The sequence below is a fragment of the Pseudopipra pipra genome, chromosome W (genome assembly GCF_036250125.1).
Source record: "Pseudopipra pipra isolate bDixPip1 chromosome W, bDixPip1.hap1, whole genome shotgun sequence".
In the NCBI taxonomy this organism is placed as follows: Eukaryota; Metazoa; Chordata; class Aves; order Passeriformes; family Pipridae; genus Pseudopipra; species Pseudopipra pipra.
In genome coordinates, this window is record NC_087580.1 from 25,956,485 (window position 1) to 25,977,232 (window position 20,748).

Below are 20,748 nucleotides of genomic sequence, written 5' to 3' on the forward strand. Positions count from 1 at the left end.
CACACACAAAGCCTCCTGAGGCCTTCAGTGCACCCCAAGCCCCCCAGAAGAAACCACCCTGCCAGGGCTTTCCATGCCACAAGTGTAATACAGAGCTCTCCACTCATTTCCAGCTTCAAGCTCTGGAGCCCCAGCACTTCCCAGGAGCTCTGGGATCCTCTGCAGCCCACTCAGGGCTGAGCGTTCCTTCATGATTCCATCCTTCAGTGCCTGGGGAGGGTCACCGGAGACCCTTTGAGGCCGCACAGCTGCAATGCAGGGCTCAGTGGGGCATTTTGTGGTACTGGAGATGGAATTTGGAGTCCACCAAGGAAACGTGTGGCTCTGCAGCTACAATTCAAGGCCGATGGGGATAGTTTGGGATACCAGGGATGAAATTTGAGGCCCCCTGCAGAAAACTAAAGGGCTCTGTGCCTGTAGTTTGGGGACAAGTGAAGCCTTTTGGGGTGTTGGAGGGGGATTTGGGCCCTGCAGCTGTGACATTCCAATCTCTGGGAGACAGCCAACCCCCGCAGCCACACTCAGCCCAAAGCCCCCCCCAGACCTGCCACCCTCCATCTCCCAGAGCTGCTGACACATCCCACTGCCCAAAATAAGCATGACTGCCCCAAAAGTGCCACCTCAGCAGGCCTGGGGGGATGGACTAAGGGAGGGGAGGGAGCCCAAGCTGCTGTGGGGGAAGTTTGAGGGCAGTGGTCATGATGTGGGACAATCTGGAGTCTGGCAATGTCTCCGGGTGAGCTCCTGGTCCTGTGGCAGCTGCAGCACAGGGCTTGCTGCTGTGCCACCTCCTGGGGTGCTGGGCCTGGGAGGACACAGGGGTCACAGAGTGGGGCACCGTGTGGGGACACAGGGAGAACTGTGGCTGCCCAGGCTGGAGAAGAGAAGGTTTTGGGGTGACCTTCCAGCCCCTTCCAGTGCCTAAAAGAGGCTCCAAGGGAGCTAGAGATGGATTTTTGATGAGGGCCTGGAGTGACAGGACAAGGGGGAATAGCTTCACACTGGCAGAGGGCAGGGTGACATTGGCAGTGGCCCTGAAACGGGGTGAGAAGGCTCGGGCAGGAGCTTGTCCTTTAGCCAAGGTGGCTTCTCCCGGGGAAAGCCCCATCCAGGGCTCAGCTTGTCCCACAAGCCTGGGGCCAGGGGTGCTGAGGGGGGAGCATCCCACTGCCTGCGGGACAGCCCAGGAAGGACACGGTCGGCTCGGCACACTCAGCACCACGCAGCTGAAGGACACCAGGGCTTTGGGCACGTTGTTGCAGCTTTATTCAGCCCCAGTCCTTTAGCCAAGGCAAGCTGCACCTCTGCCGGGCTCACGGCCAGCAGCAGCGCAGTGCTCGCAGGAGGCCTCTTGGTCTTTGCTGCACGCAAGGACTCCTCAGAATGGAGGTTGTCCGAGCTGCCAGGGAGCTGACAGAGATGTCCCAGTCATTCTCCAAGGGCTGAAGTGCTGCGATGGAGAGAAACAGAGCCCAGATAAAACCCCCCGTCTGCAGAGAGCCTCTGGATTCCCCACAGACCGCGCTCCCCACTCACCGCTCAGGATGTCAGCCTGACTCTCTGTGGTCTGCTCCCTCAGGCGCCGTGTGATGAGTCCTGGGCACAGAGCTCCATTAGCCCCTGCTCCCCAGCCTGCTCCCAGCAGCAGGGCCCCCAGACCTACCCTCCTCCCCCTCAGCAGGGCTGAGCCCAGGAGCCCCCAGAAGCTCAGGGCAGTGGGACTGAGCAAGGCGGCCACCAAGCCCCGCTGCGTGGGCAGGGCTGGCAGAGGGAGGCAAGGCCCTGCCCGGGGTGGCCGGGGCTGGGGCAGCCCCAGGACTGCCCCTCGTTGCTGGGGCAGCAGTGGCACAGGGGCCAGGCTGCCCCAGAGGCACCGCAGGGGCTGGCACTCACCGATGAACCTGACGGCCGCCAGGCGCACGTTGGCCTGAGGGTCCTGCAGGTAGGGCAGGCTCTGGTGGATGAAGTCTTCAGCCCTGCTCCTGCTCTTCTGAAGCTGCAGAGAGAACAAGGCATGTCTCTCCAGGGCTGTCACTGGGGCAGTTGGCTGGAGCAGTGCCTCCCGCCAGCACCCCCTGGGACGGAGAGGCCTCCCCTCCTGCTGGCTACAGGGAAGGGACAGGGGCCAGCAGAAGAGCCCCTGGGGCTCTGTTCTTGAGGGCAGCAACAGGGATGCAGCTCCAGGCTCTGCCCAGCTGCAGAGCCCCCAGCCCAGACATGGGATGAGGGCAGCCCTCCCCCAGCCCGGGCCCCTCAGCTTGTCCTTACCAAGCACGCTCCAAGCTCCCACAGCCGCTCTCTCTGCAGCAGGTGCTTGAGCGTCTTCCACTTCAGCAGCTCTGCGGCAGCAAGAAGGGCTTCCCTGGAGGCCTGCAGGACAGCATGAGCTCAGGGATGGCCCGGGGGCCTGGGCAAGGAGACATCTTGGCTCTGTTCCTGGGGGATCCTGCCTTTAGGAAGCTGGGACATGCCCTAGCCCAAATGTCTGGGAGCCTTTGGGGACAGCCCTCAGGGACAGGCATGGAGGCTCAAAGGCCTGGCCTCTGACACAGCCTGTGGGGATGCCCCTGCTCAGGCCGTGGTGGTCACAGGCTGCTGCTGAGCCCTGCAGGAGCAGGCAGGGCAGGTGTTGCACAGGGCCGTGCCAGCTTCTCCGGCCCTGCTGGCGCTGGGTCCACATGGACCTTCCCACGGGCTGTGCTGGGGGAGCGCTGCCCGCTGCCAGCTGCCCTTGCCCCAATGCCCAGGAGCCCTGGGGGGTGTCAGCCCAGCCCTCTGTGTGTCAGGGCTCAGCCTTCAAACCTGTACCTTGGCCACGCTGGGGACCTGGTCGCTCATGCGGAAGAGGAGAGGCACCAGTGCCCGCCACACCTCCTTCCTCATCCTCTTCTCATCCCTGCCGACCACCAACTGCAGCAGCTCCGTGAGCATGCGGATGGACAGCTCTCGCAGCTCGCTGCACTCCTGGCAGGAAGCAGGAAAAGGGAGTTTTGCAAACAGCAGCTCCCTGCCCACAGTGCAGAGGGCCGTGATCATGGTTGAGGGGAGGGCAGCGGCTCCGGCCTCACATCCCAGAGGAAGCAGGACTAGGCTGCATGGCCCAGAAGCCATCCCAGGAGAGCCCAGGGGAGCGGAGCTGGCTCCAAGTGCTGCTCGCAGGGCTGGGCTGCAGGGCAGCTGTCATTGTCCAGTGCCCATCTGAGGGGCTCAGGCTCCACATCAGCCTTACCGAGTCAAAGAGGGGCAGGAGCCTCCCCACAAGCTGCACAGCGATGAAGCTGGCCTTGCTCTTCTTCAGCTGACGCAGAACGTTTTGCAAGGCCAGCAGGATCTTCATCTGGGCATCTTCGCTGCCAGCTTGCAGGATCTTCATCATGCCCGGCAGGAAGAGTTCGATGTTTCTTGCCTGTAGAGAGAAGAGAATGTCCATTGGGTGAAGAGGGCCGTGCCTGAAAAGCTCCCCAGGCAGCCACCCCAGGCCCCGCCATGGCAGGGAGGGTGTTTGGAGCAGTCACCCCACGTTCTGAGTCCCAGGCCAGGCCAAAGCACTGCTTTCCACACAGCCCCAGCCCCCTTTTGCCGACAGGGCTGCCCCTCACACTGCCCTGCTCACCATCTCGGCTCTCTGCGACAGCCCCACGAGCCCTTCCAGCAGCAGCCTGGCCGTCCTCTCGTTTGGACAGCCCTGATGGCTCTCGATGTCGGGCTCGTCAGCCAAATCCTCCCACTCAGCCTTCCTGGAGGATGACTGCAGGAGCAAACAGAGCCGTGAGGGGCCGGCAGAGCCTGCAGGGCTGGTGGGAGGGGACCAGGGCCTTTGGTGGTCACTCACAGCCACGGGCTGGGTGCGGGGGCCTTCTGCGGAGCAGCGGAAGCACTGTCTGTGCAGCAGGTTGGCAAAGCCCTCCAAGATCTTGGCCAGCGTCTCCGGCATGGAGGACATCAGCTCCCACAGCTCCGGCGCAGTGCTGGAAGGCAGAGCACTGTCAGCAGGGCTGCCTCAGCCACAGTGCTGTGGCCTGGAGCAGCCCCCCAGAACCTACCCCTTGGAGCCCTGGCTGCACGTCCCTGGGGGCCCTGCCCGTGTGGGCAGGATGGGGCTGAGGGCGTGTTCCCCGTGGGGCTGGAGCACCGTGCTGGCTCTGGGCTGGCTGGGCCAGCTTTGGCTGCTGTAAAGCCAGACCAGCCAGCAGGGCTGGAAAGCGTGGGGGGATGGAGGGCCTGACTCTGCAGGCTGTCCCGCAGCATTCCTTGGCTCTGGCAGCCAGAGAGTCTTGGGGTCCCTTTCCCCACAGGGAACAAGCCCACCCTCAAGGCCATCAGGGCCAGTACCTGTCTCCTTGAAGAGCCGCCTTGCACAGGAGGATGACCACTGTGGTGGGGTACAGGTTGGTCATCAGGCGAAGCAGTGACTCTGCTTTCTCCCACGCTGCCTGTGTGCTGCAGTATGGCAGGCTCTCAAGGATGCTGCTGACTATCTTGGGTGCCTGCAGGGGATATAGGTGAGGATGGCACTGCCCCCGGAGTGCAGCCATGTGCTCAGTTGCCCTTCCCATTCCTCTCTGCTGCCTTGAGGTGGCTTGGGGGGCCCAAGTCACCTGTGCTTGGGAGGGAGGGATGCAGGGAGGAACAAGGCTCAAGAGGGCTGAAGGGCACGACAATGCAGCCACAGGCCACTTACGTCCGTCAGCCAGACGTCCGGGTCTTCCAAGGCCACATCCAGCAGGCTGCTGGGCACCTGCTGGTCGAGGATGCTGGCATCTCCCAACGCCTCGATGGCCACGAGGATGACATCCGTCCTCTCGTGGGACTGCAGGTATTTTCCAAAGGTCTGTGGCAGCAAGGAAGGAAGAGATGTTGCGCTGAGTGCCCTGATGGTGCTGCTTGGCTGAGCAGCTTGAGGGGCCCTGGCCGGACGTGCCCACCACTGCTGACAGCAGTGCCCACAGCAAAGCTGGCAGAAGTGCCTGCAGTCCCTGCATGGCAGAGGATGAGCAGAGAGGGCCCTTCTGCTTGGGGAGGAGGGCTCATGGGCACAGGCTGCTGGCCCCACCGAGAACCAGGGACTTGCTGGTGGCCAGGAGCACTGGAGCTCCTGCTGGGGCTAAAGCTGCTGCTGGGCCACTGGAGTGCAGCCCTCGTGCTGTCCCTGCTCAAGGATGGCAGGAACCCTCTCCCCAGGGAGCTGAGGGCACGCCAGCCCCACTGCTGCGGGGTCCTTTGGCTCACACCAGTGCCCTGCTGGTGCCACGGACAGGAGTCCCAGCAAGGGCGCAGCTCCTTACCTTGGCACAGTCCCTGGCGCTCAGAGAACACAGCGCGGAGGTGGTCACGGCTTCCCAGTGGACTTGGTCTGCTCTGTCCTTTAGCCTGGATTCGACTAAACACCGGGGCAAACACACAAGAGTCAGGAAGGCAGAGCAGCTTTGCCAGCAAGCTCATCAAACCTCCCTGGCATCTGCTGGCCAGGGGGCAGGACAGGAGCAGCCCAGGATTTCAGGAGGGCATCAGGAACAGCTTCTTGCTACAGGCACTGGAGGGACCAGCCAGGGTGGGGGATCTGCTCTTCCCCACCAGGGAAGACGTGGCTTTGGGACAGGGAAGTCAAGAGGGGCTTTGACTGTGGGGCCCACAAACCAGCGGGCTGCAAGATCCTGAAAGGAAGGGGAGGAAGGAGAGCAGCAGCAAACAGATCCTGGCCTTGAGCAGAGCACTCAGCCTCTGCAGCAAAGTGGCAAGTGGGAAGCTCTGGGAAGCAGCTGGGAGGGGCAAAGGGGGTCAGGAAGCAGATCTATCAGGAGATAGAGTAGATGAAGCCCAGCACTGCTCTGCCTTTTTTACTTACAGATGAACTCAGCCAGGGCAAAAAGAGCATGGAAAGCTGCACAGCTTGTCTGCTCCTCGGAGAACCGGAAAAGGATGAGACGCCCCAGCAGCTTTCCTAGGAGCGGGAGCTGGATCTCCCCAGAGCAGACAGGTCCAGCAGTGCCTCTTCTGATGTTGGCATTGGCCTAGATGAGGGAGGCATGAGCAGAAGGGCTGAGGGCACAAAGGTGGTGCCAAAGCCCCCCTCCCGAGAGTCTGCCCAGGGCTGGATTCCTGGAGAGACCAGGCTTTTCAGGGCCCTGCGTCCCCGTCTCTCAGAGCAGCCATGTGGGCAGCAGCCCCGGCATGGAGAGCAGCAGGGATGGGGGCAGGGCCTGGCTGGAGGGGGCCTGGTCCTTACCTGCAGAGTGGAATAGTCGGACAGCACACGGGCCAGCACATCGATCCTTGCCATGGCCCTCTCCCTCACAGCCTCTCTCTCGCATCTGGTGAAGTCCAGCAGCAGCTGGGACAAGAGAAGCAGCGGGTGAGCCCTGGGAGCAGACTCCAACACCAGCAGCACAGCTCCACTGCTGGGCCACGCTTGCCCCATCCCTCAAGGGTTCCTCTCCCCTCCAGCAAAGTCTGCAGTGGGGTGTCTGCCCCTGGATTCCCACCCAGGTCGGGCACACAGGCCCAGAGCCAACCTCATGGCCAAGGAGGAGGGCAGGTGCCACCCTCTGCAGCCCCTGTGCTCCACAAGAGCCTGGGGCCTGCCCCTGCTTCCCCACAGGAGGTGGGCACCCTCCCTGCAGGGCACTCTGCCTGTTCAGCACTGCTCTGGGCACCACTCAGCCAGCAGTGGGCAAACCCTCCCCTCCAGGCTGAGGAACAGCCCTGGGAACCCCCCCTTTTTGCTTGTGCCAGACCTCCAAGATGCCCTGCAGCTCCTCGCTGACTCGAGAGGCAGGAAAGCTGAGCACCACTGTCCTCAGCATGCTGTCCATGGAGTTCAGGGTCTGCAAGGAACACAGAGAGCAGTGGCAGTCATTCTGCTGTTCCTCCCAGCCCCAGGAGAGCCATCTGAACCCCCTGTGCCACAGGAGGAGGAGGAGGATGCCCACACTTCCCTGAAGAGACATGGGCATAGACAGTCTTAGAGGGCAGAGCAGCCTGTGGCACGGGATGCGGCCAGGCCCATGGGAAAAGGACAGAGGCATGAGGGTGGGAAAGACCCTGCCCTGCCTGGGATCCCTGCTCCTGTGGCAGCATGGGGTAGCCAGGGAGCAGGCCAGAGGGGCTGGAGGCCCCTGGAGCTTAGCCAGCACTTACCTTGATATAGAGGGCAAGATCTGCTTTTGGCATTTCCTTCTCTGCAGGCAGCCAGAAGACACTTGAGAAACACGTGCGGAGGAGGCTTTTGGCTTTGCCCTCCAGCGCTGTGTCCACCAAGCTGCAGGGAGAGGGCAGGACACGGGTTGCACACGGGTGCTGGAAGCAGCCCCTCGACAACTCGTGCAGGTGGCATCGGACCTCTGGGCCGGGGGGGCCGTGACAGATGGGCAGGTACCTCAATTTCTCCAGAGCCAGCATGGAAAGATGCCGAAGGTCTGTGCACAGCTGGTCCCTTGGCTCTTCTTCCAGCAGCGCCTGCAGAGCACAACCAGGATGGCACCTGTTGGCAGCTGCCAGCACCCAGGGCCTCCAGTCCCTGACCCACCCAAGCGCTGTCCACACAGGCTGCCTGTGCCAGGGGGCTTTGCTCCCTTCGCCACATTGCCCAGAGTGCCCTCACCTTGATGTTCTCTGCCAGCTGGTACGTGTCACAGAACAGATCCAGGCCCTGGGTCAGGCCGTGGTTCAAGGCGCTTCTGCACAGCACGGAGATGCTCCGGAGAAATGTGGCCTTGTCTCTCTCCTCCTGCCAGCCAGGGGACAGAGACACAAACACGGATTGTGAGTGGGCAGACACAGCCAGCGGGACCGCAGCACAGGGGGTGCAGTGCCCTGCGGGAGAAGCAGCCCTGCCCTGCCAGCACCCCTCCAGCAGCCCGGCAGCAGAGCCCCTGCCAGCAGACAGCAGCACAGCCACCCTCCAGCTGGCCACAGTTACCTTGTTGGGGCTGGTGACAAAGGCCAGGATGGAATCAACAGCTTCCTGCTCCTCCTTGTAGATGGGCAACCAGCTGGCATCTAAGGGGGGAAGGAGCAGGGAGAGCTGCAGAGGGTCCAGCGAGAGGAGGGAGCAAAGGATATCTGCCCTCCACCCAGCTCTCTGCCCACTGCCTTGGCACGGCCTTCCCTTGCAGCTCCTGGCTGGAGGGTGCCCAGCAGTGGAGCTGCCATGCCTGGGAAAGCCCCAGTGCCCCGGGCTGAGGAAAGCAATGGCAGACAGGCAGGAAAGGCCCAGGCTCCCACAGCATGGCTGCCTCCTGCCAGCCCAGCTGACCCTCGCTGCCCACAGCCCAGAGCCCCTCTGCCCTGTCCTTCTTTGGGAGAGGCTGTGCTGGGGCCACGCTCCAGCCCTGAGCAGTCCCAGCTTTCAGGCAACATCATGGCTGACCCCCAGGACCCTCATTGTCAGCTGGCCAGGAAAGTGGGATCCCAGTGTGCTACAGGGTGTGCTGGTGGGGCCCAGCCCTGCCCAGCCCCACAGGGCCCCTCACTCACCGAGCTTGAGGGGCTGCATGGTGGTCACCTCGCAGGAGGACGGAAGCTGCAGACCTGGAGAGCGGCTCTCCTGGGAAGAGCTGTCTTCCATCCAGGCCTGCCTGGGGCAGGCGGGGGGTCTCTTCTCCATCCTGTGAATCAAAGAACACAGGGGAGCCTGCCTACGGAGGGCGTCCGAATGGTGGAGTCGAACACCCTCGGGAAAAATGCTGCGGCCAAATCGCCTCAGGCAAAGTGCCTCAGGCAAAAGGCCTCAGCAAAAGGCCTCAGCCAAAAGGCCAAGGCAAAGTGCCTCAGCCAAAAAACCAAGGCAAAGTCCCTCAGCCCAAAGGCCAAGGCAAAGTGCCTCAGCCAAAAGGCCTCAGCAAAAGGCCTCAGCCAAAAGGCGAAGGCAAAGCACCTCAGCCAAAAGGCGAAGGCAAAGTGCCTCAGCCCAAAGGCCAAGGCAAAGTGCCTCAGCCCAAAGGCCAAGGCAAAAGGCCTCAGCCAAAAGGCCAAGGCAAAAGACCTCAGCCCAAAGGCCAAGGCAAAGTGCCTCAGGCAAAGCGCCTCGGCCAAAAGACCTCGGCCCAAATGCCTCAGGCAAAAACGCTTTGGCAAAGCGCCGCAGCCAAACTCCACGTTCCCACGGGGCCACCAAGGGTCGTGGACAAGATGTGGACTGCAGTCGGGGGCTTCTCGCCAGCGCCGCACTCCTCTCCTGTCCGGTCGCCGTCCTGACGGACACTGACCCACCGTGGGCCACGGCAGCGCTGAGCTCACCTGCTGCAGTGGGTGTCACAAAGGGCCCCTCTGTGACACGCTGCTGGCCACTAGCCACAGGTCCCAGTGCTTGTTGACATGGCACCTGCCCCCAGCAACGGGTCCCAGGGAGCCACCACGCAGGCAGGAACAGGCAGGGTGTCCCTGGGGACACAGGCCTGCCTCAGCCCTGGGCGCCCAGCTGCCCTCAGAGTGTCTCCAGGCCCCACTTTGCTCTCGTGTCTCCTCGGGACATCTCAAGAAGCTCCATGTTCAGACAGCCCTGCGTGCCCCCAGGACATCCCTTTCCTGTCCCCACACTGCAGAGCCTGGCCTCAGAGCCCTTCAGTCACATTAAATGCATAACGTTTGCTCAAGCTTAACTGAAACCATGGCTTTTGTTGCATCTTCTCTTTCTCCCACTGACCAGCAAGAGTTTTTCCCCACTCAACAGCTCTTCCAGCACCGGGCCGCTCAGGAGCCCTCCCAAGGCCTTCGCCGCACCCCAGGTCCCTGTGCGGCACCCTGAGCTGCCCCAGGGGTGGCTGAGTGGCCCTGCCAGGCTGGCAGAGACTTGAGGGGGGGTTAGGGATGAAGGGGGGAGGATGGCACCCAGGGAGATTCCTTGGATTCACCAAGGAAGGCCTAGACTAAACTACCACAGGGATCCAGCTGGAAGGATCAGGCTCCTCAGCATGCTGGGAGCTGTCATCTGCTGGCACAGCCCAGCTGAGCGGCCGCATTGGTCCATCTGAGGGGCCAGGAGCTGTAGTCCTGCTGCTCTTGCCTCAGTTCTGTGTCTCTTCTACAGAATCAGACCAAAGAAGCCCCCAGAAGCCCAAAGGGCCCTGGAACAGCCCCTCTCTGACAGCCCCAGAGGTGCCCGGAGCTGCCTGCCAGCCCAGCTGGCCCTCGCTGCCCACACCCCAGAGCCCCTCTGCCCTGTCCTTCTCTGGGAGAGGCTGTGCTGGGGCCACGCTCCAGCCCTGAGCAGTCCCAGCTTTCAGGCAACATCATGGCTGACCCCCGGGCCCCCTACAATAAATAACTCAAGTGGCCGTTGTTTTTCTACTTTGCTCGATCCCGGAAGTTGCTGCTGCAGCGGGCCCGTGTCTAAAGCTGCTCTTTCCAAGTCTCATAGTCCTGGTGTTCGCCTACAAAAAATTGATGAATTTAAAAAAAAGAAAAGATGTGGCAGTGCTGTTCATGAAGCCTTCAGCAGTCACCAAGAGTTCTGTTCTGCAGAGATTTCAACTTTTCCTAAATTCCACACTCGTGGCTTCAGGCCATGACTTGCCAGAGCAGTCCCAGAGCTGGCCACTGCCCAGAGATGCCCTGGGGCAGCTCCAGTGCCCAAGTGGGACAAGTGGCCCAGGGTGCGTGGGAGCCCTTTGGAGCAGGAGCTGTTGGGCAGGAAGGGCCCATCTGGGGAGGGTCAGGGAATCCCCCCCTGCAGCCCTGCTGCCCAGGCTGAGGAGGGTCCTCTCCAGCACAGCAGCACATCGTGTGCCCTTGGGGGCTGCGCTGCCGGGGCTGTTCCCAAGAACTGACTGGCCAAGGTGAGGAGTCAGAGACTGAAATGGTTCATGACTGTCATGGGTTAAAAAGGGTTTTCCCCTGGAGTTGGAAAGTGGTTAACCCCAGCAGGTGGTATTCTTGGTGTTGACCCAATCAGCACCCCTGCAAAATTAAACATATCACAACAGGCCAGAAAAGAAGAGATTACGTAGCTGAAACAAGAGCAGCAGCCATGGTCTGAGACCACGAGGAGAGAGGGGGGCCAGGGAGCCCTGCTGGGGGCCAAGACCCCCCAGCCCCCTGGCTGGGGCTGTAGAAACTCGGAACAGTGTTAAACTGGGCTGAGTACTGTGGCCAAGAGCCGAGGGAGTTTTTCTCCACTGTGAGTGGGCAGCAGGAGCGGCGGCAGAGACAGCACCGAACAGAGATCTGTGGCTGAGAGCCAAGAAGACAGTCAGCAGGAACGAGGTGGCACAGAGCCAAGCTGAGAGACACAGAGATGCCCGACGGAGAGACAGAGCACCAGGCTCAGCAGAGACTGTTTGGGGTGAGCCTGGCTTTATTTCTCCAAACCCTTTGAGACCCCTCTTGGAAGGAGGGGGTGGACTTCCACTTGAAGGGAGTCCTGAAATGCAGCAGCAACTAGAGAGAGAGAGAGAGAGAAAAGCTGAGAAGCTCAGAGATGTCCTGGAGCTGGACCAGGACAGCCAGGAGGAATGTGGAGGGGGGAAGAGGCCTTCCTGCCCCCCTTCGCCATGCTGACAGTTTGAGACGGAGCAAAGGAGCTCTGCTGGAACGCTTGGGGCAAAAACTGAACTGAAAGCCCTAAACGTTCTGACTCAGGAGGAACTTGAATCCCCTGAGGAAGGGAGTGTCAGGGGTGCCCAGTACCCCTGTGATATGACTGTGGAGAGGTGAGCCTTGTCCCTGCTTTCGCAGTCCACGGGAGAGAGACCTTCAGCTGGAGCCGAAGGGCCGAGGGGTGAGAGAAGACCCCTGTGTTGTAATGGAGAGAGAGAGAGATTTTCCAGCTATGACAAATCCAACTGCGACTGCTGCCTTTAAGAGGAGAGACACTGCTGCCCTGAAAGTGGAAAGGGTCTTTTCATCTTCCCTTCAGAACTTTTATTGGAGGGAAAGGAGGGATTTGATCTAATGTAAATATATTGCTTTTCCATAGGAGAGATAGTTAGAATTTTGTATATAATGTATTATAGTATTTATTTGTGTAAGTAATAAACTGTAATATAATTCCTTTCCCCCCATACTGAGCTGTGTTTTGTCTGAAAACCCTCTCACACTGAAACAAACTGGGGGGGGGCTTGGACTTGGAAATTGGATTTGTGAGGGTCTCAAACTCCCACAATGATTTATGCATTCTAGGATTGCCAGGGCACTTTTGCAGGCTGGGAAGAGGCAGCTGGACCCATCCCCCCTGCCAGTGCTGCTGAAGGTGTCAAGCCCTGAAAAGGCGAGAAGAGACGTGTTCACCAGGCCCCTCACGGGAACTCTGTGCAGGCCCAGCAGACCTTGGAGGCTCAAGGCACAGCCCGGGACACCATCCATGGATATAATAACTCATAACTTCTTGGAGTGTGGGGGCTTCCCTCCCCCACCCCCAACGGATCAAGGTCACCACTTCAACTCACAGACACTGGAGCTGCAACTCCCAAGTTCCATTGCTGGACCCCGTGGGCAGTGACTATAGACATCTTTCCACTCTCAGCTTTGCTTTCCTTTACTCTCCCTTACCCTTATCCTGCCTTTCCCTTATGCATTTTCCCTAAAGGTTCTCTTTATGCCATATTGCTGTAGATGAGAGATAGAGATGATAACACCCAAAATGGCAACATACCTGCTTACCTTTGAAACAAAATTGTTCTAAAATAAACCCTGCATATATATGTTTTCAAACACCAATTATTCAGTGTTGTTTCACTCTAATCCACCCCAAGGGATTTATTAATAAGAACCTGGTTACCCTTCCCTTTCTGGGGCAGGTGGTAACAGACCCCTGTTCTGCCTGGAAAAGAATCTGATGGGAAAATGCAAGCACTGCAAACTCTCTGTGTGAGTTGCTGCTGGTGCCAAGGGGTTGGTTTACTGCTGAATTGTGCCAAACCCAACCTGGTTCCCCAGCCTTCCAACACACATCCTGCTTTTGGAAGCAGAGTTTGACAGATCAGCTGCTCACTGGCCTGGGAATATGTGACTGGAGATCCATCAGTGGATAAGCATAAAAGCCCAGGGCCAACTTTCATAGAGCAGATTCTTCCACAGACTGTTGAAGTGTGTGGAGCGTCTGCTGTGAAGCAGGGACAGCTCTTGATGGTCACTGCCCAGAGGGTGAGAGAGAGATCTGCCTTGATTTATTTCTATCAGACACTGCCGGGCCCTCCCCGCTTCCTGCCGGGATCGGACACCGCCGGCGGCCCCGGCCCTGCCGGGCTCCATCAGCCTGAGCAATTGCTGCCAAGGAGGGGCCGGGGGCTTCCTCTTGGCCTTCGTCTCCCTGGCGCTGGGGCTCGGCTTCTACCTGCGCCAGAAGGTGAGGGGGGTCCCAGGGGGTCGTGTGTCCCCCCAGAGCGTCTGTGCCCCCCTGGGGACCCCCCACCCCGGTGTCACCCCCTTTTCTCTCCCCACAGAGCTCCTGAGCCGGCGGCGGCCGCAGCCCCTCCCCGGGGCCTCGGGCCCAGCCTGGACCCCTCCTGTCCCTGTGAGGATTTTGGGGGGGTCGTGTGTCCCCCCCTCCCCTGCTGTCACTCTGCCTCCACCCGGCTGCTCCCAGTGATCCCAGTAAAGCTTCCCAGTTCTCCCCAGTCCTGGTTATTCGGGGGTACTGGGGGAGGAGCTTGGTGAAAACCCAAGAGGTGGAGCCAAGTTTGTGGGGGGCAGAATTGGCTCCAGGATCGATGGGGAATTGGGACCCCCCTGTATTCCCCCAATGTCAGCTTGCTCTGGAGGGGCTTTGAGAGGGCACCTGCCCCTCAAGAAAGCACCCAGCTCACCCAAAACCTCCACATAGCCCCCCAAGGACCCTCAAACCCACTCAAAGCCCACCAAGGACCCCACCCAACCCCTTTTCTGGGGGGACTTCTCTGGGCACTGGTGGTGCTGGGAGCCCCCCCAGCTGCGGGCAAGGAGCTCTCGGGTGAGCGGGGGGTGGGTGGGAAGGGGAAGGTTGGTGGGAAAAGGGGTGTCAGATGGGATAAAGAGGTGGTGGGACCCCAAACTGAATGGGAGGGGAGTGGGGCACCCCAAAAGTGGAGGGAAGAGGGGTCTGAGGGGCTCTGATGGGAAATGGGTGGGTCAGAAGAATGGGGAAAGGGGAGGGTGGGACTCCAAAACTGAGCATGAGGGGGCTGGGGAGTGGGGTGATGATGTGGAAGACATGAGAGAGAGGGGGCAAAAAGTGGAGGTTGGGACTCCGAAACTGATTTAGGAGGGCTGAGAATTGAGGTAATCATGAAAAAGTGGAAGAAAAAGGGAGAAAGTGGAAAAGGAGGGGTGGCCTGGTGGTTCCGATGCTTTCATGAGGGTCTTCGGGCACAGGGGGGTTGGCAAAGGGAGGTGTCCCCACTGAGCTCCCAACTTACTGTGGGGTGCTGGGGGCTGCTGGATCCAATCACAGCCTTGGATTATGCCAACACTTTCAGTTTAGAGGAATTACAAAGGTGTGACTGAACCACTTTTGTCCCCCAGATTTTCAAGATGGCAAATCAGATCTATTGTTAGAAATTAATTATTTAGGGTTACAAATGATCAGACACTACATCTTTATCAGAATTATTTAGTGCACAATATAAACACTAAAACTACTCCTGATACAGGATAAGATAGGACAGTGCTCTACACTAAAGCAATTGTTGAAGCAATTCTACTCAAGCTGGCACAAAAGCAATAATTCTTAATTAGAGATGGATGGAACTCCCCCAGACCAACGCCCATGAAGAGATCTCTGCTCTCAACCTCCAGGAGGGACCTTGAGGAGTCCCCAGCCAAGGCAGGAATCTCGACACACACACCCCCAAGAAGGGATCTGTTGGAAGAAACTGCCCCTGGGAAAGGGGACTGGCCCTTTGTGGTCAAAAGGGATGGATTGACAGTCACTGGACTCCAGGGGATGCCTCAACATCAGGGGCTTCATTCGGGGTGGAAGCAGCGGCCGAAGCTCTTCCCGCAGTCGGGGCAGTCACAGGGCTTCCCTTACTGGTGGGTCCGTTGGTGTCTGGTCAAGTTAGAGCTCTGGGTGAAGCTCTTCCCACACTCCCCACACTTGTAGGGCCTCTCCCCGGTGTGGATGTGCTGGTGTGTGACAAGGTGGGAGTTCTGCTTAAAGCCTTTCCCGCAGTCAGAGCAGCAGAAGGGCCTCTCATCCGTGTGCGTCCGCTCATGCCTGAGGAGAGTTGAGCTGCGCTGAAAGCTCTTCCCACATTCCAAGCACTTATAGGGCCGTTCCCTGGTGTGGATAAGCTGGTGTCTGCATAGGTTGGCCCTGTCACTGAAACTCTTCCCACATTCCTCACATGTGTAAGGCCGTTCCCCAGTGTGGATGTGCTGGTGTTGGATCAGGTTGGAACTCTGCCTGAAGCTCTTCCCACATTCCCTACACGTGTAGGGCCGTTCCCCAGTGTGGATGTGCTGGTGTCGGATCAGGTTTGTGCTCTGCCTGAAGCTCTTCTCACATACCAAGCACCTGAATGGCTTCTCCCTGCTGGGAGGCTGATCAGGGACCACCAGCTCAGAGCTCTGCCTCAAGCTCCGGTTGCCTTCCCGGCACAGGCTGGCTCTTTCCTCCTCAGAGCACCCTGGGATGGTTTTGGAGCCCCTCCTGCGGGGGGATCTCCGGCCCTTTTCCTCCCCGCTGCCTTCCTGTGCCGGGGAGCCCTTCAAAACGGCCTCTCCCACCAGGGTCTCACGGGGGGATTTGTCCTCCGGGCTCTCCGTCCTCAGCTCGGGGCCTGGGGCAGGAAGCAAGAAGGACAGGCAGGGGATTTGCCTCCGGCCCACAGGGAAGGCCAAGGACATCCCCCCAACTCCGGCCCCGGCAGGACGGCGGCGCCAGCGGGGTTGTCCTGCAGCCGGGGCCATGCTCGGCTGACAGAGCCAGCACAACACCCGCCCAAAGGGACACTGACTTCCTCCTCACCTGCCTGGGGGGCCCAAGGCATCTTCCTCTTCCTCGCAGCCTCCTCCTCCATCCACCCAAGCTTTGGGAAGGACAAATCCTGATGGGGGGGAAAACAAGGGCTGAGCGCGTTGGCTTGGGGGTTCCTCCTGCCCAAGTCCATCTCTAGAACTCACCGGGCATCCTGTGACCATAAAAACCTCCAAAACACCAAGATTCAGCCCAGAAAAACCCAAACCACCCAGATTCAGGCAAAAAAACCCTCAGAAACAGAAGGATGAACCCCTCCCCCTAAACTGCAAAAAGTTAAGATTCAGCCAAAAAATACTCCAAAATAGGAAGATTCAGCTCACAAAAAGGTGTTTAATTGGGAGGATGAGGGAAGTGAGGTCATTTCATGGGCACTTGATTGAGTTGCTATATGTTAATCAAAAGCTGTATTACTGTAGTGTAACTTAAAACTCTCCAGGGCTGTTCCTCAAGGTTCTCTGGCCCCCTGCCAGCCCAGGGCTGTTTCTCCAAACCACCAAACCAAGTGTGCCAAACGCCCTGGTTGGTCAGTGCCAGCTGGGGGAGCGGGCACTCGGTGAGGGGATGAGAAAACTGCACCTGGGGCTGGGCTGAAAGAGGCTTCAGCACCACTTCTGATGGCCCAGGGGCAGCATCTGGCTTCTCCCAAACAGAGAGATGGCACTAGTTCCTCTGCAGGGAGTCAAGGGCAGGAGGGTGACTCCTGCTGCATGGATGGAATAGCAGAGGATCCCTTGGGTCCCAAGGCTGGATCAGCACTCAGGGATACAAACTGCCCTTAAGCTCAGGATGCAGCTGCCAGCACAGATTTCCCTGCAAAGTCTGCAGTGAGTCAAGCTCTGGAGAGCAGGTGTGCAGGGACCTAAGGGGATTATGGACAGGGGCCCAGCAGAGACAGACAGGGCCTGCAGGGGAAGGCACAGGGAAAACCTGGCCCCCCACACTGCCACCGCTGTCTCTGCTCCTCCTTGCAGGCTCCGTGGCCAGGCACAGTTTGTGTTCCTGGGTGCCCACCATCCCAGCACTTGGAGACGCTCAAATCAGCGCCCGCAGCTCTGCAGCAAAGCCCCAGCTCACCTGGCACACAGGGGATGGACACAGCACCTTCTCGGGGATGGGCACCTTCGCCTCTTCCCCACCACAGGGCTCTCCTTCCTCAGCAGCACCTCTGCCTTGCACTTATTCTCAGCCTCACCTCAGGGACAGCTCTGGGCTCACCTCCGCGCCACTTCTCAGCCTCACCTCAGGGCCTGGGCTCAAGGACAGGAACCTGCAGGGAGGGGACATCAGGTGCAAGCTGAGGGCTGCCTGCTTGCACTGGCCTCTGGGCTTCCTTCTCCTTCTACAACCATCGCAGAATTTAGCCTGCTTTTCTAACACCACACATTTACAGACTAACCTTGGAGATAGATACGGACAGACATCTCTACCACCCTGGGGATAGAGCCTCAAGTATGTGCTGCCATAGGAATGGCAATCACAGAATCACAGAATCAGCTGGGTTGGAAAAGACCTCTGAGATCATCAAGTCCAACCCTGGATCCAACCCCGCCGTGCTTCCCAGACCATGGCACTGAGGCCACATCCACTCTCACCTTCAACACCTCCAGGGACGCTGACTCCACCCCCTCCCTGCCCAGACCATTCCAAGGCCTGATGACTCTCTCACCAAAAAATTGCTTCCTAATATCCAACCTAAACCTCCCCTGGCACAGCTCAAGACCCAGCCCTCTTGTCCTACTGCTGCTTCCTGGCAGAACAGCCCCACCCCCACCTGGCTCCAACCTCCTGGCAGGGACTTGCAGACAGTCAGGAGGTCTCCCCTGAGCCTCCTCTTCTCCAGCCTCAACACCCCCAGCTCCCTCAGCCTCTCCTCACACCACTTGTGCTCCACTCCCTTCCCCAGCCTCGCTGCTCTTCTCTGCACCTGCTCCAGCCCCTCCAGGGCCTTCCTCAACTCAGGGGCCCAGAGCTGGACACAGCACTCCAGGGGTGGCCTCACCAGCGCTCACTCCAGCCCAACAATCACTTCCCTGCTCCTGCTGACACACTCTTCCTCACACAGGTCCCTCTGCAGAGCCCTCCTGCCTTCCAGCACATCAACACACCCCCAGCTTGGGGTCACCTGCACATTTGCTGATGAAATGCCTGGTTCTGCAGCAGCTGCAGATGCTCAAGGGGCAGCAGGACCAAGTCAGGGGCCTGGGGGGGCTTTGGGGTCCGGGAGGGTCCTGGGGGAGCTGGGGAGGGGCTTTGGGGATTCGGGATACAAACCAGGACAGACCAGTACAGACCAGGACAGACCAGTACCTCCTCACTGCTCCCTGGATCTCTCTTGGAGCTGGGCCACGTTGTCCTGGGACACCTGAGCCCCCCCCAGTGCCCTCCCAGTACAGCCCAAAGCCCCCAGTACAGCCCACTGTGTTCCTGTCCCAGGGTGCCAGGGTACCCCCCTCTTTGGGGGGAGTTGGAATGGATTTGAGGGGGGGGGCTGGGGGAGATTTGAAGGGATCTGGGGGTTTGGATGGGGATTTGGGGGCGTTTAGGGGTCTTTGGGTGTATTTGGGGGAGATAAAACAGGTTTTGGGGGCATTGGGGCATCAAAGGGATCTGTGGGGGGAGGGGACTAAAGGGAAAATGGAGGTTAAGGGACATATGGGGAGGTTAAAGAGGTCTGGGAGGGAGATGAGAGGCTGCACCAAGAGCAGGTGAGTCCTGAGACCTCCCCGGTGTCCCCAAGACCCTCTTGGTGTTCCTAATTCCCCCCTTCACACTCCAACACAACCCTGGTGTCTCCAATGTCCCCAGGGCCTCCCCATTGCCATTATTCCCCCCTTTTTACCCCCAATTTCACTGGCCCCAAGCCCATCCCTGATGTCCCCAACCCTGGACCCTTTGACCCCAAAAATGCCCCCCCACACGCTCACAGAAAGGCCAAGGGCATCTGGGGACACGTTGGGAACAGCTGGGGGGCTTTGCAGGGCACTGGGTGATTACTGGAGGATACTGGGACACACTGGGGTGAACCAGAGGGCACTGGGAGGGACTGGGGAGTTACTGGGGGATTACCAGGACACAGGGAGAGACACTGGCAGGTTACTGGGCCATACTGGGGGTTACTGGGTGCTCACTGGAACATCACTGGGCCATACTGGGGGGCAGTGGGAGGTCACTGGGACACACTGGCTGGTCACTGAGGGGGTTACTGGGCCGTACTGAGGGGCACTGGGATCCCCTTACCCGGATGCGGTACATCTCCCCCCTGGACTTTGGGGGGCACCCCCAGGACTCCTTCCCCTGGGGGCTGGGAGATCCCCTGAACCCCACTGCTGGGCTTTAGGGGACCCCCGGGCCCCAGTCCCTTTGGGGTCTCTGTGTGCTGCGTGTTGGGGGTCTCTGGGGTTCGGGGGGGCATTGGGATCCCCTTTCCCTGGGGTCGGTCCGCCGGGCCGGCAGGGGGCGCTGTGGCAGGAGGGGTAATGGCGGGTCGCGGGTCATGCCGGCGGGTAACGCCGGCGCGCCTGCGCAGTGCTGCCAGGGCGCTGGGACAGCCCCACCCCCCCCACGCGGGTTCCAGGCCCCGCGCTCTGACCCTCGGGAACCCCCGAACCCCTCGGCTAAACCCTCCCGAGCCCTCCAGCCTTTCCACCCACAGCCGCGCTCCCCGCAGCCCCGAGCGGATCCCCAGAACCCCGCTCTCCGAACGCAGCCGCACCTCCACCGCTACCGCTGCCCCGCAGACAACATGGCGCTCTGCGCACGCCCCGCCTCTCGAGCCCCCGCCGCAGCCAATCAGCGCTCGGCCCGTCCCCGCCCCGTCCCTGCCGGCCCCGCCCTGTCGGGTGAGCGGGGCGGGCACGGCGGGAAAGCGGCGGGGGGGAAAGAGCGGGGGGGACCCCAAAGGGAGCGCGAGGGGCGGGGGGTCACCCCCAAAGGGGGCTGGGGGGAGCCGGGCTGTGAAGGGACTGCTTTTCCAAACTGCCCTGCTTATCCCGCATGTGCACACTTCTCTCCTGCTGGGATCTGGCCCAGACAAACCTGAAAATACCTGGAAGTGCCACCTCCACCAGCACTTCCTCCACAGCTGCTTTCAAGGATTTCTCTTCAATTTGCCAAGGAAATGCTTCCAGATCATACTTCCATCTACAAGTCAGAACACCAGCCTGCACCAGGACTCCTGCTTGTTTTCCCTGCACTTGCTGACAGGAGGTGCAGAGGCAGGATGTCAGCACTTCATTACCAACAGCCTTAACGGGGCATGACTCCACTTTTTAACCTTGGAAGAAGAGCAGCTTTTCCTTTCACTCTCCTGTTTTTTGGGGTTAGTTTTTTTTTACCTTCTGAATGAAAGAACACATGTGTAAATTGAAATAATCTGAACCCAACTTTTAAGAAGACTGACACCTTTGAGCAGCTTCCTCTTAACCCTCTCTCCATGTTGGAGGAGTGGCCAGATGAAGAGTTACCAGCCCATCCTGGCTTCCAGAATGGCACAGCTGGTGGTTAGAGATTCATCTCACAGTTATCTAGAATATGCCCAAACTTGTTCTGCCCTTCCTAATTCCTAACTCAGACCAATGGCTCCAAACCCAGCATCTGGGAGGCTGATTAGGTTGGCAAGAACATTTCCCTGTGTGATAACAGTGTGGGCACAAGGACTGGGAGTGTGTCATAAGAAATCTGACTGGCATACATGGGGTAGGAGGTAAAAAAAAAACACAGATAAGCAGAAAATGTTTGCAAGGAAGAATTGGCAGCAAATCTGCCAGAAGATTAGTGCAGGTGACTATCAAATACAGGAGAAAACATGATGAAAGGAGTAACTCATGACTCTTTATCTGAGCTATGAAATGAAC

General features: G+C 59.5%; 2 protein-coding genes and 1 long non-coding RNA gene across 3 annotated transcripts in view; all 3 read right to left on the reverse strand.

The window, feature by feature from the left end:
• LOC135405257 (zinc finger protein ZFP2-like) overlaps positions 1 to 20,748 on the reverse strand; it is a 225,478-nt gene that overhangs the window by 157,127 nt on the left and 47,603 nt on the right. Inside the window, exon 2 of the mRNA XM_064639922.1 lies at positions 14,945 to 15,448. Within this exon, the coding sequence (XP_064495992.1) occupies positions 14,945 to 15,448 (504 nt within the window). The remainder of the gene's footprint in view (positions 1 to 14,944; positions 15,449 to 20,748) is intronic.
• LOC135405613 (uncharacterized) lies at positions 1,244 to 2,011 on the reverse strand. The gene is made up of 3 exons (XR_010425842.1): positions 1,894 to 2,011; positions 1,537 to 1,596; positions 1,244 to 1,450 (listed from the first exon to the last, which is right to left on the reverse strand). It is a non-coding gene; the product is annotated as an uncharacterized LOC135405613 (long non-coding RNA).
• Positions 2,244 to 9,063, reverse strand: LOC135406411 (maestro heat-like repeat family member 5). The gene is made up of 16 exons (XM_064640805.1): positions 8,476 to 9,063; positions 7,919 to 7,998; positions 7,601 to 7,726; positions 7,376 to 7,455; positions 7,138 to 7,258; positions 6,735 to 6,935; positions 6,227 to 6,331; positions 5,846 to 6,011; positions 5,286 to 5,380; positions 4,682 to 4,831; positions 4,333 to 4,487; positions 3,833 to 3,968; positions 3,614 to 3,748; positions 3,230 to 3,406; positions 2,809 to 2,964; positions 2,244 to 2,370 (listed from the first exon to the last, which is right to left on the reverse strand). Exons 1-16 carry the CDS (start codon positions 8,603 to 8,605, stop codon positions 2,254 to 2,256), a joined length of 2,130 nt encoding a protein of 709 aa, XP_064496875.1. The 5' UTR covers positions 8,606 to 9,063; the 3' UTR covers positions 2,244 to 2,253.

What these genes read in the sequence shown, in the direction of transcription:
- LOC135406411 (XM_064640805.1), bottom strand. Translation starts at nt 8,605, where the DNA reads ATGGAGAAGAGACCCCCCGCCTGCCCCAGGCAGGCCTGGATGGAAGAC. An exon ending in GCGGCTCTTCAAGGAGACAG is followed by an intron (nt 3,969 to 4,332) that starts GTACTGGCCCTG and finishes TCTGCCTTCCAG; the next exon opens with CACTGCGCCGGAGCTGTGGG. An exon ending in AGGTCCCCAGCGTGGCCAAG is followed by an intron (nt 2,371 to 2,808) that starts GTACAGGTTTGA and finishes GCTGTCCTGCAG; the next exon opens with GCCTCCAGGGAAGCCCTTCT.